Below are 17,200 nucleotides of genomic sequence, written 5' to 3'. Positions count from 1 at the left end.
AAGCTAGATTATCCTTTGAATCTTTTAAAGCAATTTTTCCAGCCTCTTAGGGAGGCTAGGAAAGGGAAATTTATGCCGTCGATCTAGCATTGCAGCTGCCACGTATGCTCGTTTTTACATTTCTTGCACCGCTCTCCTCCTCTAGTTTCACTATTCAAACGCAAAGCAATTTCTGTTTTCTTTTTATATTTGTGAATTTATTCATTCACCGCCAATACAAGCGCTTTGTGCCTGCCGAAACGGCAGCACGAGCGCTGAACAGATCGCAGAAGCAGACGACAGCGAACAGGTTTATAACTAGCGCCACTCTGCTCGTACGCTCTGACTGTAGCGGCAAAAGGGGCGAACTAGACCAGGCGTGCTGGAGCAGGGAGATCTGTGCAGTTCTGGTACAGTGGCTACTGTAGTTCTGGAGTTCAGTGGATCGTGGTTCAAACTTTCTCCGACTTCTCGCTTGTCTTGGCTTAATTATTGGCTCGATGGTTCAGTGACTTGCACGCACGCTTGTTCGCGGCAGCCCACTGTGTACGCTTCCATTGCGGTTGTTCTCTGCTCGATGCTCGCTATGGAAAATCGCTTTCGAGCGCATTGTTGTTTCGCCGGTGCCGCGTTTCAACTGAGGATATTTTAGAAGGAGAATTATTGCTAAGGAAGATCAGGTACACAGATCTAAAACAAGCTGCAAAATATAGCCATTTAGCGGTGTATAACAACCTTTTCAGCCAAGGCCGACTGGAGTAATGGTCATCGACCGAACCTAGGTAGTATGCGATGCTAATGTGAGGTGCTCGCTCCGTCGCGATGACATAGGCACCGTGCCTCTGTGTCGTCTCATATTCTAAGTGCGCTTCGTCTTTTAGCCATCATTTGAATCCAGCGTGCGCACACAGTAGGTGACTGAACGTCGCGATGAGAGATCGCCGGCGCACCTAACCGCAGTAGTAAATTGCCGCTGATGTCAACTCACGCCTGAGGCGTCCCTCTAATCCCAACAACGCAGGATGTACAGCTTCGAGGGAGAGTTTAGGAAAAGGCCGCAGCAATCGCTGGGAGGTGCGAGCAAAAAGGTGAGCGGAAAGGTTACATTCTCGCGCTCTGCACGGAGCGCCATCATCCCGACTACCAATTCATTGCCTTTGTACCATTGTGACTTCGGTGTTCTCGACTGCTAGCTCGATCATTGTTTGTGACTGTGCGGCACGCTATGTTCGACAGACACAGCGTTAACATGCGCAGGTAACATGTGTGCTCAATGCCATAGGTGTCATTACATTTATGCGCTGTCTCATCGAAAGGCTGACGGCTCTGTCATCGACGACTATACGAAATACCGCTCTAAGTTGCTTGTGTGTGCATCAATTCGTCTTCTCAGCATGACGGCCGCTCGCATCCGCTTTTGTGGATTCAATACATTTCATAGCATCGAGTACACGTATGTATAAAATCAGTTGTTGGTTCAGGCACGCAAATCAGGGTCATGTTTTTCTTTCGTGTGTTCAGGCTCGTGCATCTGCGCTTCTTATTCTTTGCTAAGCACCGCTATACACAGCTCTCGACGTGGCTGCTGAATTTAATTTTTGCTCTTGCAGCGCTTTCAAAAGTCTGCCTTCGTGTTGTACAGGTGGCACAATTATGCAGCAACAGCTGATCGAAAATAGCGCCAACGGAAATGTATGCGGGTTGCGTATCGCGTCCAGAGTGTTTACTCTTGCGTTATGTGTATTTCAAGCAGCTATTTATTCAAGAGCCCGTGCATGCATTATTCAAAGTACGCAAGATTGCTAAATGCTGCTTTGCACAACACTGTTTTGAAGACTGTACCGTGCCTTAGGTACGGGAACGCACTGTATGCGCGTGGATGCATTTTGCTGATGGAAATACTTGTGTTGCATATTGCCTTGGTTCGACCGTGCTTCACATGGTGCCCTCTTTTCGTGCGTTTCCTTCAGGTTGGCCTCGATGACCTCCTACGAAAGAGTGCTCTTCGGAGACAGAATCGTGAGGTGAGGCGGGGATAACCGAATGATTCTGTCACATTTCATTCCTTTTCATGCATTGTCAGTGGTTCGAGCGACGCTCTGCCCAAATCGTCACCAAAATCGACCAGTAGTGAGCATTCGAATGCAGAGCTCCGGCAAAAGGAATCTATATTATGCTGGCCCAGGCTGTAGCAAAGAAACAGCTTTCCTGTTATCTGGTTTTGAGTAGAGTAACAGGCTAACAGTGCAGTGACGCTCTTGCTTGTCACCATGATTGTTCCGAATTCATGTACCTGTAATGACATCTCTTCATGTAAATATATTTACAGGATATTTACGATAACTGTAGCAGCTAACAAGATAATAGACAGCGTATGAAGTTACAAGCATCGTCTTCTTCAAACTAATCTTAAAATGTCTTCTTTGCCAGCCTGTCTCAATATCACTAGGTTATCTGTGCGATTACTCGAGGCCTATTGATTGTTGCCGCAATCCTTCACACCTGGCTCCAGTTTTAGTTTTAGTTTATCTGCTGCGACATAAGTACTCATCTGCGGCAGAAAAGAATGCGGCTGTTTTAGTTTCAACAGTCACTACCGAAAGACACTCCTACTACTATCGCCAATCTCAAGTCTTCTCATGTTTTTTCACTTTGGTAGAAACTACGTTTAGATAGGCCACCTACTTTTCTTATTGTATAACAAAGTCAATGTACATCTTCCTTCCCATATTTTCCTAACTTTTTGTCTATTGCGCATGTTCGTGCACCCTAGGGCTGCCGCCTCTTCGGTTTTCAACGTGCTGTACCCTTGTTTCAGTGCTGTCATTGCCGTGATGCCCCAGATAAATCAAAGCAGTTGTTTATCACTTAGGAGCCGCTCAATTATTTGGATGGCTAATTGTGAAATGCATGTATCGGTGTATATAAGCTTGATTTCTTTTATAAGAAGTACTTTGTGTAAGCATCATATTTTGTCACTTTATGAATCGCAAGATATTTTATTTGATATTTGGAAGTTGTTTTTCTCGAATATTAGATTTGATTTGGAAATTTCTCTACTTGTGTGACCCTAGATAACACCTATAGCACTTTAAGACTAAGGGTGTAAAAGGAAACAAAACACATACCTCTGTGTTGTCTAATACATAACACATTTAAAGGGGCCATGACACAGTCATGCAATTATTCTCAATTTATTATTGTAACTGAGACTAAAGGGTGTAGTAGGTTGTGCACACGCAAAAAAAAAAAAGGAAACTGTTCTCTCAGCACATATTCTAACTAGAAATTTTCATTTAAAATTGCTGCCTCTAAGCCACTGACAGTGACTGCTATTTTGGTATGGATTCTGTGACATCAGAAAATGTGTGGTCACTGCTGTGTCATCTGCTTCAAAGCAGTTCGGAAACGCATTGGACATCTCTGCATGCCCTGGCATCCAGCAAGTGTCACCATTGGATTTGCAAATAAAAGCTGCACAAACCATAAAGCACCTGCAAAAGCTGTAGTAGGCTGACCACCGAGACGCACAGGCAAAAACAAAATGGCGCATTATAACCATGACATATTTCCAGCTCCTGCAGTCACCTCCAGTGCTCACAGTACACAAAATCACAGTGTTCAAGATCAGATTCCATTAGTGCAAGGGAGCCATTGCTGGGGCGAGCAGTTTTCATTTTGTCACCATCTTGTGTTGCCAGAATGCTGTACTGGTCAACTCCAATGTAAAAAAAAATCGCATACAAATTTTCTGCCGCACCAAATGTGCTGTAATTTTGACAACTTGCTCTGTGAGGTGTACAGTTTAAATTTCAATGCGTAATCCAAGCTCGAAAATTCGGTGTCATGGTCCCTGGTGTATAACATGAGTCGCGTAGTCGCTATTGGATTTTCCCAGTAATCAAAATTGTTAGCAGAGTGTACCTTTGTCATGAGGACATTTCCTTGGAGGGAACACCAAGTCATTGTTTTAATTCCTGGCTCTGGCCTCAGGCATCTGCATTTTTATTGGGCAGCATGCAAAAAAGGAGGAGGTCCATGTAGTTTTGTTCAAGTTGCAAAAGTACCTACAGTCAGGCACAACATAAAAGCCCAGAGTGATTGATGCACCAGCATGCCTGTACTGCAAGCTGCCGCCTTTCTGAGCTCCCTTTAGTGTAACCTCAACTAGTCAGCCCCACTACTGAACCACACTCCCAGATATTTGGCCGATCCTGCCATGTCGATAATACTGCCCTGAAGGTGCCATTTCGTTTGCACTGTTGCCTCGAAATGTAACTGTAACGGCGAAATGTAACACCCCATGTAACTACCCTGCATTTCATCTGGCTTAAACTGAGGCGCAATGTGCTCATCCCTGTTTCACAAGTTTGTAGCAACTCCTGCAATTATTCCGGCGAGCCCGCCAAGATGGCAAAGTCATCGGTGTAAACCAGCGCCAGAATTTTCAAGCTCACTTCCTCGCTGTCTCTCGCATGTCTGAAGGTGTAGCCCAGAGCATACTTCTCAAGCCTATGAATCACCCCGGCCAAGCATGCCATGAACAGTAGGGGGAATAGTGGAAACCCCTGACGTAGACCCCATGTGATCTCCACGGGTGGTGGGCTCATACCCGTCCCACTCTACCTCAGCCGTCAGCGCTGTGTTCAGTGCCCTAAGCAACCCCAAGTCATCAACCCCATTATTCTCTCTCTGTTGTTGTGAACTGCATCTACAGGCTGTGTTAGATATAGTGATTATAAAACAACTACATTCACGTCCTTGCAGGAGTGTCGGCGCCAAGAAGAGGCTGCTCTCAAGATCAAGGCCTTTGCCAGGGGTTTCATAAGCCGCCAGCGTCTGGTACTGTGGATGTTTGTTCTGGATGCTTATGGTTTTCTCTTTTTTTTAATTTGCTTGTACTTGAACTGTAATTTGGGCTGGTATCTCCTAGTGGCTAATTTATGCACCTTTGGTACGTTGATACCAAAATGCTGATGCATAATTGTTTCCCATGCCCTTCAATCCCTGTGTGGGAAGTAACTACAGCAAATAGCCATTAGTTATGGAAAATCAGTTCAGTAAGTCACTCCGGATGTTTCTGCACAAAAATAGTTTGCGCACACTTAGCAACATTAATGTGCCATGCGGCAGTGAATGCGGAGGAAAAAAAGGAAAAAAACAAAACACTGTCACAAATTAATGGAAATCTGAGCAGCTCGTACATCACAGACAGTGAAGCTGCATATAAGTGACTTCTCACACTCCCTGGAAGTCCCAGGGGTCTGGGACTTTCGAAGGTTTCAGAAGCATGTCTGATGCAGTGGTTGTTCCAAAAATTGCAAAATGGACGCTTTTCCTCCTTACTACAGTAGGGCTGTGTTTTTTGTTAAGTAGTGCTAAATTTTAGACAGTGCGAGTGCTTTGGGTACGGTTCCAAATAAAAGCAGATTTTCCACCTAAATCCAGGGAGCATGCATTGATCTTGAAATGTCTTCCTTTGATTACTCTTTTTTTCAGGCCCACAAACTGCGCCAGGGCTTTGATGCAAACTCCAGGGTTTCGAGTGACCTGGGCCCGCTTCTGCGCTCCCTCCCGCTTTTTTACAATGCCAATCTTGACATGGAGCGTTTGGTGAGTGGCCATGATGATATGTGCTGTCTTGTGTCTTTCGGCTAAAGGACTTCACTTTTTCTTTCTTTGTGCTCACTCTTTCTCTGTCCCTTGTTTCGAGTTTACTCACACATACGACTTCCCCATCTGCCACCCATTCTGTTTTCATATGTGACGTTTCATTTCATTTGCATCGTGCTAAGGGATACACAAAGGAAGCAGAGTGCACAGTTTTGCTAGTGAAATAGTTAAATTATTGTAGTGGTTGATTGTTCAGTTGATAGAAAGTTTATCATCTCAAGGTGGCACAGGGTGTCAGAGATGCAGCAGTTGGGGCTTTGGATTATTCTTTACCATCTGCCGTTCTTTAATGTGCACTGAAAATGCAGTCACTGATTGATAATTTGGACTCGACGGGGTCTGCCTAAAGGTCTGAATGATTGACGGTCCAAAATACCGGATTTGCCAGAAATTAAGTGACTGATTTCACTAGTGGCCAAAGAAAGTGTGCCATATTCCGGGATCGTCGACTTTGAGACAGCCTTCATTCAATTTCACATGGCTAGCGCAAGACACATTAGGCATGTATGAGTGACGGCATTCTTGGCACAATGCCAAGCACGCTATCTTGCGCATGACTAGCACAATACTCTTTTGGCATCTACAAGTGACGGCATTCTGGGCACTATGCCAAGCACACTGTCTTATCACCGGGTGGAAGCGCCACTACCCCGTTGATTCATCCGGTGCTAGTCACACAAAATATTGCGTAAGTATCTTCGAAAGCAATTACCCGGGAATACCATATTTATTCAAATCTAGGCCGATAGTCTTTTTCAAATAATCATATGCCAAACTCTAGTGTCGGCTTAGATTCGAGGAGTTTAAGAAATGTGCCAGTTTGTAATTGAATGTGATAAATGTGTTGCACAGGTAGCGCCATCTAGAAAAGTCAGTAACGCAGCCGTTACTAGCCACGCCAATAGACAACTGAATTACACGAGCGACGGCGCCATCTTGAACAGTGTCGTATCAGCATGTGGAGCGGCGTTATCATAATGGCACCAAACAGGCGATGCCACTGCAGTGTTGCTTTCAATCGAAAAATTGTGGTAGCCGCGTCAAACGTTCAAGCCGGGCGGGACTTCAGCATCAATGAGAAAAACGTCTGTCGTTGAGGGGCAACGGGAGATGCTTTTCGCGTTTGCCGCAATGAGGAGATGACAGCGATAAGGAATATAAGTGGCGCAATAACAGAGAGGAGTTGCTCACCGGGATCGCGCCGCGTTTCGATGCATACGAGCCGTGCAGCACTATCTGCGTGGACGCGTGGACGCAAGGTTGCGCAGGTCCGCAACCATATGAGGCTAGCAGCGATGGTGACGTAGAGTGAGCTTGGCTTGTCTATATTGAATAAATGCTGTTTTCATTTTGTGAATGCTGGCCCTCACTTTTTGTTCGGCCTACATCCGAGGTAAGTTTTTTCCTCTGGCTTTGAACATTCAGGTGTTAGCTTAGAATCGAGGTCGGCCTAGGTTCCAGTAAATACGGTATCACCCAAGTTTGTCAACGCATTGCTAGACGCACATATGCTCCCCTTTGACCTATACAGTCTCTGGCCTCGATCATCAGTGTTCAGAGCGACTCTTTGCCCACGTTATCAGTGGGATCAGCCAGCCATGAACAGTGGATGATAAGAGGGGAATAAAACTCTCGCAACAAACCACGCAAGTCAGAAATGCAGCCTTTACAACATCGTGGCTAGGCATGTCCCATTGTTTTGGCGTGTTTGGCAACTGCTATAGATGACTAAGCTTCACTAGTTATGGTTTCGAGGAACCGGTGACATGGCCGATGACTATGCCTGCTGCGTGTCAAAACAAGAATACAGAGAAACCTCGTTACTATGAACACCACATTTATTTATTTATTTATTTATTTATACATACACGCACGCACGCACACACACACACACACACGCACGCACGCCACACATACACACACACACACACACACACACACACACACACACACACACACACACACACACACACACACACACACACACACACACACACACACACACACACACATATACTGCAAGAGGGTTATCGCAGGAGTGGGGTACAAAATCAAAGATGCCACGCACATGGCAAAGGGGGCACACAAATCAAAGGTATAAGGCACACAGCAAAGCACTAGTGCAAGAAATATGTTGAAAAATAAAAATAAACGGTCTCAATACATACATATATGCATATAAACATAGTATATGATACATGGTCCTAGGAATCACGGGCTTCAACCAGTGATTGCCTTAAAATTATCAAGTGTCAATTTTTGTATATTAGGGAAGCTTTATTCGTATCCGTATTTGGGTAGTCCTTATTCATTAAGTCTATTGGGCTAGTGGTGATGCTGCGAAGCTGCCCGAATAATTGAGCCTGTCCGAATTATCCGTCAGCAACAGGAGCATCTTTCCTTTCGCCGCCATCGGAATGTCACCACCGCAGCAGGGAATTCAGCATGTGATTTCGCATTCAGCAGGAGCAGGCCATATCTGCTGAGCCACCACAAGTTGACCTAGTTGTGCCTTTGTATTTCTTATAAAAAAAAAGCACTGGTGTTCTTTCTCTGGCCCGGCAGGTTGGTTATTAGTTGATATAACAAGAGGAGGCCATCATTAATACCCTCTGTTTCACTTAGTGACTCAGAAAGTGAGGCTATAGGATGCTGAGCACAGCAGTCTATACATCACTTTTAATTTAGTCTTTTTTGCACTCAAGACAAAATAATGCAACATGCTTTTACATGTATAAAATAATCGGTGATGGGGGATTATCCTGGGAAGGTTTGAGTGAAATGAGGGATGTTGTTATTGTTTATTTCCATGGAAAAAGTGTCAAATTGTGCTGTCATAATGTAAGTTGAGGGCAAGTAAGGGAGACTGAATACAGTCGAACTTCATTAATGTGATCTCGTTTTGTACAATCGAGAGCGCAAGGAACGACCTAATAATGTTATGCTTCTTTTTTACTGGTCATTGCGTTCCTGGAAAGCACAATCTTTCGGCATCTATGTTCAGTACATTGCCAAAATATATGATACATTTTCTGGCTGCTCCCATGCAAACAAAAACAACAAACAATGAGTCACGCGCGATGGAGAGCAGTAGACGCTTGCCATGGCAGTGTCCCCGCAGTATTCTCCCGTCTGTATCACGTGAAGATGCCGGAGCAGGCTCGGTTTCATCTTCTGGTACCAGCAAATCTCGCAGGTCATTGCATTTGCAGTTATTGCTGCCAACCTTAATGCAGTAAGCATTATCACTTATCTGTTTCACTGTGCATGTTGCATGCCGCTGTTGGAAGCCTACTGCACGATTCTAATACGAAGTAGCCCAAACCTAGCGCTGTTCCCTGCTGCAGACAGCACGAAGTGAGCATCATGTTTCTCTCTGATGGCACGGTATTTCGATGTCGCTCACCAGCTTAATTTCGTTTCGGTTTTCTGTTGCTGCCTTTGGACACTACACAATAGGAAAACAAAGCACGCCTTCTGGCGGCATTGTGTTCGGGTGTCGCCCACTATCTTGGTTTCATTTTGGTTTCTCATCCCTGCCTTTAAACACTATGCAATAAGAAGAATAACAAAGCTAGTTTTTCTGGTGGGTATCGTGTTCCGGGGTTGCCCAACAGGTCGTTTTTGTTTCGGCTTCCTGTGGCTGCCTTTAAACACTGTGCAATGGGAAAATGACAGAGCGCACCTGGCAGCATTGTGTTCCCGTGTCACCCACTAACTCGGCTTTGTTGCAGTTTCCAATCACTGTCTTTAAACACTATGCAATGAGAAAACAACAAAGCACGTCACGTGCCACGAAGGTTCTTGTTAAGTGGGCACGTCCAAACTTTCCATCAGAATGCGTTGCTGAATGAGGCCAAATTCGGGGAGCGTAAACATAAGCATGCCGAAACCACAGAAACGACAACATGCGTCTCGGCTCTAACAGTTCTGTGTGTAGTCAGTGTTTCATGCTGCAGCGATTTGCACAAAGCTTCGCATTACATAGATGTCAACTACATTTGAGTCTGCCAAATTTTTTAGTTACATTGAATGATAAGCTTTCCCTATTTAGTAGTTTTCTAATATATATATATATATATATATATATATATATATATATATATATTCTTATAACAGAGTGCTTTTCCTTGGTATACTTGCTAAATCTGCAACAAAGTATACAGTAGAACCTCATTCATACGTCTTGAAAACATTATATATATATATATATATATACTGTATACTTTGTTGCAGATTTAGCAAGTATACCAAGGAAAAGCATTCTGTTATAAGAAGCAGTAAAAAATGACGATAAAAAGCTTATTTTTGTGCCCTTTGTTTAAAATCATTTTGTAATATATTTGGTTCTGCTGTGCTTTTGAGTAAACTATTGCATTTATTTTAGTTTCACTGATAAAGTTTTGCAAGTGAAGCATAAAAAAGTACAAAGACATGAAAAATCTTTCTATACTCCACATATCACAACGTTGTGCAATTGCATAAGCCATATCTTCTACCTTTTCTCATTTAAGGTTTATTCATTCTGAACCAAGGCATGCACTGAAGTAATAAGCTTGATTCCGATGTATTGAGTGATTCTGCTATCTCACGTAAAACTTTGTTAAAATAAAAAGTGGTTTGGAACTTCCCTGTGGTTGTCTTTTTCTGCACACCCACTTAATATGCTCAAGTGCCTCTAGTTTCTATTTGTTTACTTATTTCTACCTATTGAGAGCTATAAAACTGTGTCTCATTGTAGACAAACATACTGTACTTTTAATATTTCAATATTTGTGTTACTGCTGGTTCAGTGTCCAGTAGCTGCAGTCTGTTTTTATGTTCCCACTTTGCATTTAATAGTTCTCATTCCCTCTGTCTAGGCCTGGTTGAGTCACCAAGTGCTGCTCCGTAAAGATGAAGTGGCCAACCAGGCAGATGACCCCGTCTGGCGTCTGCGAATTCGCCGTCTCTTGGCACTCAATGTCACGTGAGTTTTCTTGTCGTTTCACTGGCATTGTACAGTAAGCTCACGAGTTAGGTCTAGTTGTTATGTGGTCTGTCTTAATTTCCACTAAACCGAACTCTTTCGGTGCCATAGAAAATATGACCCGTTTTTGAAGGCTTTAGTAAAGTTCTTCCTTTATTGAATATACCATCATAGTTGCAATATACAAAGTAACAAAGTAACCCCGATTATACTACTTTCTCAGGACCGTGCGAAAAGGTCATATAATCCGATCATCATGTAATCCCAACAATAAAAATTATATCTATAAAGCAGTTTCACGTGACAAAGTTGGGAGGAGCTTCAGTTTAAACTGTAGGATAATATTTGCACGTAAATAATGCAAGCACCAATATAATGCATGGTGCTTGCGTTAGTCTCTCAGAAAGAGAAAAAAATGTATTATGTACAGTAGAAACTTCCTGATATGTTTTTCCAAAAACCACAGAAAAAGAAAATGACAGCTTGGAAAATGTAACAGTCAGGCTGAGCTCAAATTGCAACAGCAACATCAGAAACAGCTCTGAATGGCTGCCAGTCTTGCTGCTCGTACTGTGATAAGGGACAGCAAGTGCGTTTGTGTATAATTAAGGGCACGTGCAATGTTCCCTGAGAGCGGCTCATTTCCACTCTTGATATGCTTCCCCACAATGTTTTGCATATGCTTCACCTCATAACATGGCTCTATTGCGGCGAAGCAGTGTAAGGCAAACCAGTGATTATGCAACAAAAATGAGACCATTGAAGGCTCTCAAATAAATTCCCTCTATGTAGTACCCTCATCCGAGGGCCTTTAGGGGTATTCCTGAATAAATAAATAAATAAATGAAAATGTAGCCTTGTGCTCAGTACATTTGGTCCACTATGCATGGTTATTGGTAGGTTTTAACCGATGCACACTTTTTCATGTGCCTCGCCAACTGCTTCGTGCAAGTCTTCTCTCGATGCTTGTGCAGCAGCTGACTTGTGCAACTTCAGGCGCTTATTGCAAAGAATCGGTCACTTGTTGCAATGAGTGGGTCACTTGTGGCAACGTACCACTTACGAGTTGCAGCGTGCTAGCACAAATGTCTCTCTGCACTGCTAAATTTACGTTACCGCTATGTTCAAATGCAACATAAGACACGGGAATATTACAGAATGCCAAAGTATCAAATGGCAACGTAATACATAGGAATCAACGGGATTTAGGCCAGGAAAACAAAAACGCAATTTAGCAACCGGGAAAACAAAACAGTGAGGAAGTTATCAAGAGGGTTCTACTGTATAACGATTATATAATGCAAAGGGATGCTGCAAAGAAACAGGAAACAATGCATAAAAGCAGATACCCACAGGCCTTAATTAATTGTTAACTGTCATTGCAAAATACAGTTGGAGGATGTGTCCTTATGTCACTGTCAGTGAGAATGGCATTGTCCTCCGTGACACCCACCAAGCTTATCGGACAGGCAGCACTGCTGAAATGCTGGCGACAGAATTGAACACAACAAAGCCTATGACTTCGAAGACCGCTTGATGTGCCCGCACAGCAGAGCTGATTGTCTTGTGTAAGGTTGCAATTAATACAGAACCACATTGATGCAGCACTAACAGTGTACTAAATCAGAAGAAAGACCTCCAAATACACAGTGGCAACCCCTTCGACAGCCCCCAGCTTTTGCATGAGGCAAAGTGCCAGTGGGCACAAAGAGCAAGAGTCTAAAAAATCGGATGTAGACTGTAATGTGGTAAGATCAATCAACTTGACTCTGCCAAGCATGTTGTCTGGGCACAGTGCCAGTAACGTGGTTGCCCATAGATGCCAACGTGTTTGGTGCCGATGCATGTAAAAGTGATCGAGAATATCACTGGCGCCATTTCGGAAAGGCTCAGTGTGTGGTATATGCGCGGCCAGCGAGCTTCTGTTTTCATGATTTCACTAATCTCAAAATTCCACTTACGGCTTCAAGTTAAAAGGGGTTTACTGTACTTCCTGGTTACTCACGCAGATCCTTACTGCGACCGGGCTTCCCTACGGCGCCTGCACTTCGTCTCCTTGAGGTGTTGGGCGCGGCCAAGGCGTACCATGGCTGCTTCCGTGGCATCCCTTTGGAAGAGGAGTGGGCCACTCAGGTGCGGTCATGGCTGCAGCATCTGTGGCTTCACCTAGCACGCCAGTGCAACCTGTTCGCACATTTACATCGGCTGCTGGAGCCACGGATACCAGACCCGGGCCCCAAGGAAGAAGGTGTGCCCCAGGTAAGCTTGCAGTCTGTGGAAGCATTGAAAGTTAAGCTAGCTGGTATGAATTCATTGTAGCTAAAAAGTGCAGGGAAATACCCATGCAGAAGCGAAGGTGCAAGACAAGATGCTGAATTTCAGTGCAAGTTTGCTGGCACATGCACAAATACAGTAAACACCTTGATGAAATGACTTTCTCAGGACAACACTAAAACATTGCCGGGCATTGTGCAAATCGACCAACAAAAATTTATCTATAAAGAAGTTGACTTCCATTCATCCGACCCTGATGTGACGAATGAAATTGATTGAATTATTTGTTGGCTTGACTTAAGGGGGGACGCGGCAATTGAATTGGTCAAAATTTGGTCAAAATTTTTGATTTCTCAATGTTTTCTTTTTTTTTGCCATCCTTGTACCTTCTTTTACCTTGTGGTGCAATATTATAACAAAATACGTGGTAGAAATAGAGAAAACTGCACTTTTCTATAGTGCCGTCATTAAAAATTGCAAAAAAATTGGGCTTCGGAAGGCGCAGTCGCACCGCAGATAGCTCTGCTATCCATTGACGCAGCATCACTGTCTTGGTATCATCGTAAAGAGGAGAGATGGGAGCTCAAGATGGCCACTGCGCCATATTTCTCCACCAAAATAAAAAAACAGCAAAGGCGAGTGAAAAAAGAAACGAAAAAGTGGCATTCTGATTGGGTGCACTAGTCACATGGGGCACATGGCGCGCTCCTCTTGGCCATTGTAGATATGAATTGCTGACAAAACTCTCTCGCGTACATTGGCGCAGCAGCGACCTATGCCTTCCTATCAATGTGCTTGACGATCGTGGCAGCCTAATGTACGTGTTCTGTGATGAGCCGAATGGCTCACGTGTACGGAAAACGACGAAAGGCGTGGAACAAATGGAGAAAACTACCCCTGGAAGCGGATGCCACCGCTCTTGTCGACGAGCATGTTGGTGAGGTAGGACTGGCGCATGTGGGTGATTGGGAAAGCACGTCTGCGTACAGTGCTGACGGATGCGACCATGTGCTGATGATGACGGGACCGTGGGCTGTGGTGATGACACGACCGTGTGCAGTGGTGACAACACGACCGTGTGTGGTGGTGACAACGTGACCGTGTGTGGTGGTGACAACATGACCGTGTGCGCTGGTGACGACGCGACCATGTACGGTGGTGACGACGCGACCGTTGACTGCGGTGACGATGCAACTGTGGACTGTGGGGATGATGTGACTGTGGGCTGTGGTGACGATGTGACTGTGGGTTGTGACGTGAGCATGTGCAGTGGTAAAGGCGTGTCTGCGCGTGGTCATGACGGCAACGTGACATCGGCAAGAGCACACATTTTCACGTCTAATGTTCAGCTGCGGATTTCAGCTCCAATTCTCATGAATGAAGAGGTTGCGCAACGAGAGGAGACAAGAGCAGACGTTTTGAATGCGCTGTCATCTACCTCTGCAACAAAGAGGACATTTCAGCTTATGAAAGAAGAAGGAGAGTGTGCTGATGACGTGGTTTCAAAGGCATCATTTTTTATTGTAACAAAGCACTCTTAAACGAGCTGCTTTCTGCAGCAACCTGAAATCAGTGCGGGAAAACACCAGCTCATGTTGAAACTGAGCCATGTCTTGGGCTTACTACTAAAATGGAACTGTTGTGTGATGACTGTGAGGTGGTAAACAAAAGGTGGTCATCCCCAAGATGTGCTGGCACTCAGCAGATCAACCCTTTTGAAGTGAATGTTCGTCCACTAAAAACTGTGCAGTCGATGGGTAAAAAGCAAGCCACGTTGAATGATATTTTTTCCCACATGGACATTTCCCATTGAGGACTGCATCACAAGTCCTACAGGAGGCTGCACCATAGGCATAGTCGCTCTTCCACTGCCTCAGCAGCCATGACAATAGGGTATGAAAGTGCATGTGTGCAAGATTTACAGGGAACTTGGATGTGCGCCAGGCAATGTTGATGTGATCTATGACGGCACTTGGGTGACAAGGGACCACATAAGCCACATAGGTGTTGGCTGTATTATTGAATTATGTTCTGGCCTTGTCTTGCATTGCCCTCATGTCTTCAGAACTGCGTAGCCGCCATCCATAACTGTGTCGATAGCAACTACAGTTTCACAGCAGCGATTGTGGCAAGTGGTAGTTTCATTTTGACTGTGTGTGTGTTGGCCATGTTCCTTCAGAACTGCATAGTTGCTATTCATGATCACATCAATAGCGACCATGGTTTCATCTGTATCAGTTGGAGCAAACAGTTTCATTTTGATTCGTTGCAACGGGCGTGCAATTCACAAACATGATGAAAGCTGTAGTGGACGAAGAGCATTTCTACTGCAGCCCACACAGTGGCAGAAAGCCTACTAGCTACATCGTGATGTGGTTGCCAACCAACTTGCTGGTGACAAAAATTATTGCGAAGCACGTGTGGTAGGCATGTGCGGATAGTGGATTTTGAGTTTGAAGCAAAGGGTGGATTTGGGATGAATAATTTTGAATTGATTATCGAATAGCTACTGTGAAAGGAAGGGGCTGCAAACTCGTATGTGTACAATGTACTGCAGATAATGACTTGTTCTGTGAAAGAATAAGACCAAGATTTAATGCAGTAGAACTCTTTAACGTCTAAGATGCAAAGTGGTTTGTGAATAGCAAAGCATGATGGAACTACCTTTGTGCAGGTGGGAAGTTAACACAAAAGTAAAACAATGCGCAAATATATAATTCAGACTATTGCAATGATTAGAGGACATGTAAACAGAAGATAGTGCCGTACCAATGCTTTAATTCTGATCAGACGTCTCGACTGCACTTACGAGATGTTTCGGTGTTGGCACTTTGGCCGGCGACAGCACAGGTACATGTGTATAAAGAATCCAGATTTTTGGTATGCTTCACTGCATGGCGCATATACTTCACCGCGTAACAAAGTGTAGCGTGGCGAAGCTGAACATAGGTGTGGAATCTTGCATGTCGAAAAGTCTAATATCAGTTTTTTTTATGACAGTTTGAAAGTTTATGTTACATAATTAATGTATACTATTGCAAAGTGCACACTTTTGGGACCCAGCAAATTTCAGAACAAATATCGGATAGCACAATTTTCGAAACTACTATTTGGAAATTCGATAATTAGCATGACATTAACACATGGTAGTGAAAAGCATGTTTCAGATGAAGATGCTGGTCTGGCTCTACTGCCACACCGCGAAGAAAGTCGTGAAGCTTTCGTCGCTGCAAGCGCTAATCTGTCATGAAATGACTAGAATTGTAGCTTCTGGATTGCCTTTGTGCACAGTTCGTTAATTCAAAAAATCTGGTAATTCAGACTTGTCCTTTGATCTCAGCAGGCACATGCATTATTTAATGGAACCAAACTCTTTTATTTGCACATATTTGGCTGCACACCAGCTAATTCAGACAGCTCTAAAGAGTGCGGCGAGTGTGAAGTGTCGCAAGTGTGCAACGCAAAAGAGCAGAAGCAGTGATAGTATTCAGCCAAAATGAAGCAGCGGAGTCCACATCGTCATAGTCAACAAAAATCTTACGTGAACGTCAGGAAAACCAGAAGGCATCTTGCCTATTTGTGCCTTTATAGCCTTTATCCTTGCATTTAGCACCGTGCGTAACACTGGGTAGGCTGCATGTCTTCATAAATGTGTAGTTGCCATACATGATCCATGCTTTACACCTTAGCTACGCACTTTTGACCTCCACCAAGGTGCACTTTTGACGTGTCACGGAGGCTGTGGCAAGCGTGATCTTGGCGGGAATTTTCTCAATTTCACACACCTTACAGCGCGCCGTTTGATATTTGGACTTTGCCTGTACGACTGATTATGAAAAACATTTTGGCCATTTTTGTTTATTATTTGAGTTGATAGCATTGATATCGAGGGCGCATTATAATCAAGTAAATACGGTATTCGCAGGTGGTGACGCCACAGGCGCAAGCCATGATAGACCTACTCCTCCAGCCACTTGGCAAGCCTGTGGCTGACGGCTTAGAATGTGGCGACTATCAGCGCGAGATCATCTCCTGTCTTCTAAAAGGTCTTCTTGGTGACTGCCCCCAGGTATAGTACCTGTGCCATAGGCACTATGACTTTGTGTGCATGTGTACATGTTTGTGCCTGTCTTGAAGAGATGCTGTCGAATTTCCTAACACAAAAGTGCAAGAATGTCAGGGTGACCTTATTTTCATGTCCTTTCTGGCTTGTAGCACCGACTTACTTGGCATGAACTAAGTTGCCAACACTGAGGTTGTCGATATGCCTTTGCTTTTTTTGGCGAAGTGACTTTTCCGCTTTAC

At 44.2% G+C, this 17,200-nt stretch overlaps 1 protein-coding gene across 2 annotated transcripts in view; it reads left to right on the top strand.

The window, feature by feature from the left end:
- The first annotated feature begins 529 nt into the window (after positions 1–529).
- The window catches only part of LOC142560673 (ubiquitin-protein ligase E3C), a 69,215-nt gene continuing 52,544 nt past the window's right edge, over positions 530–17,200 (top strand). Inside the window, exons 1-8 of one of the 2 annotated variants that reach the window (XM_075672924.1) lie at positions 530–659; positions 1,001–1,067; positions 1,950–2,003; positions 4,747–4,821; positions 5,479–5,592; positions 10,515–10,621; positions 12,631–12,880; positions 16,821–16,964. In XM_075672924.1, coding sequence (XP_075529039.1) covers positions 1,002–1,067; positions 1,950–2,003; positions 4,747–4,821; positions 5,479–5,592; positions 10,515–10,621; positions 12,631–12,880; positions 16,821–16,964 — 810 coding nt within the window. In that variant the 5' untranslated portion in view covers positions 530–659; position 1,001. Of the gene's footprint in view, positions 762–1,000; positions 1,068–1,949; positions 2,004–4,746; positions 4,822–5,478; positions 5,593–10,514; positions 10,622–12,630; positions 12,881–16,820; positions 16,965–17,200 lie in introns of both variants that reach the window. The other variant, XM_075672922.1, reaches the window with a different exon arrangement.

This window comes from Dermacentor variabilis, chromosome 10 (assembly GCF_050947875.1).
Source record: "Dermacentor variabilis isolate Ectoservices chromosome 10, ASM5094787v1, whole genome shotgun sequence".
In the NCBI taxonomy this organism is placed as follows: Eukaryota; Metazoa; Arthropoda; class Arachnida; order Ixodida; family Ixodidae; genus Dermacentor; species Dermacentor variabilis.
The sequence above is the reverse complement of the archived record's forward strand: the minus strand, read 5'-3'. Positions and strand labels throughout refer to the sequence as shown.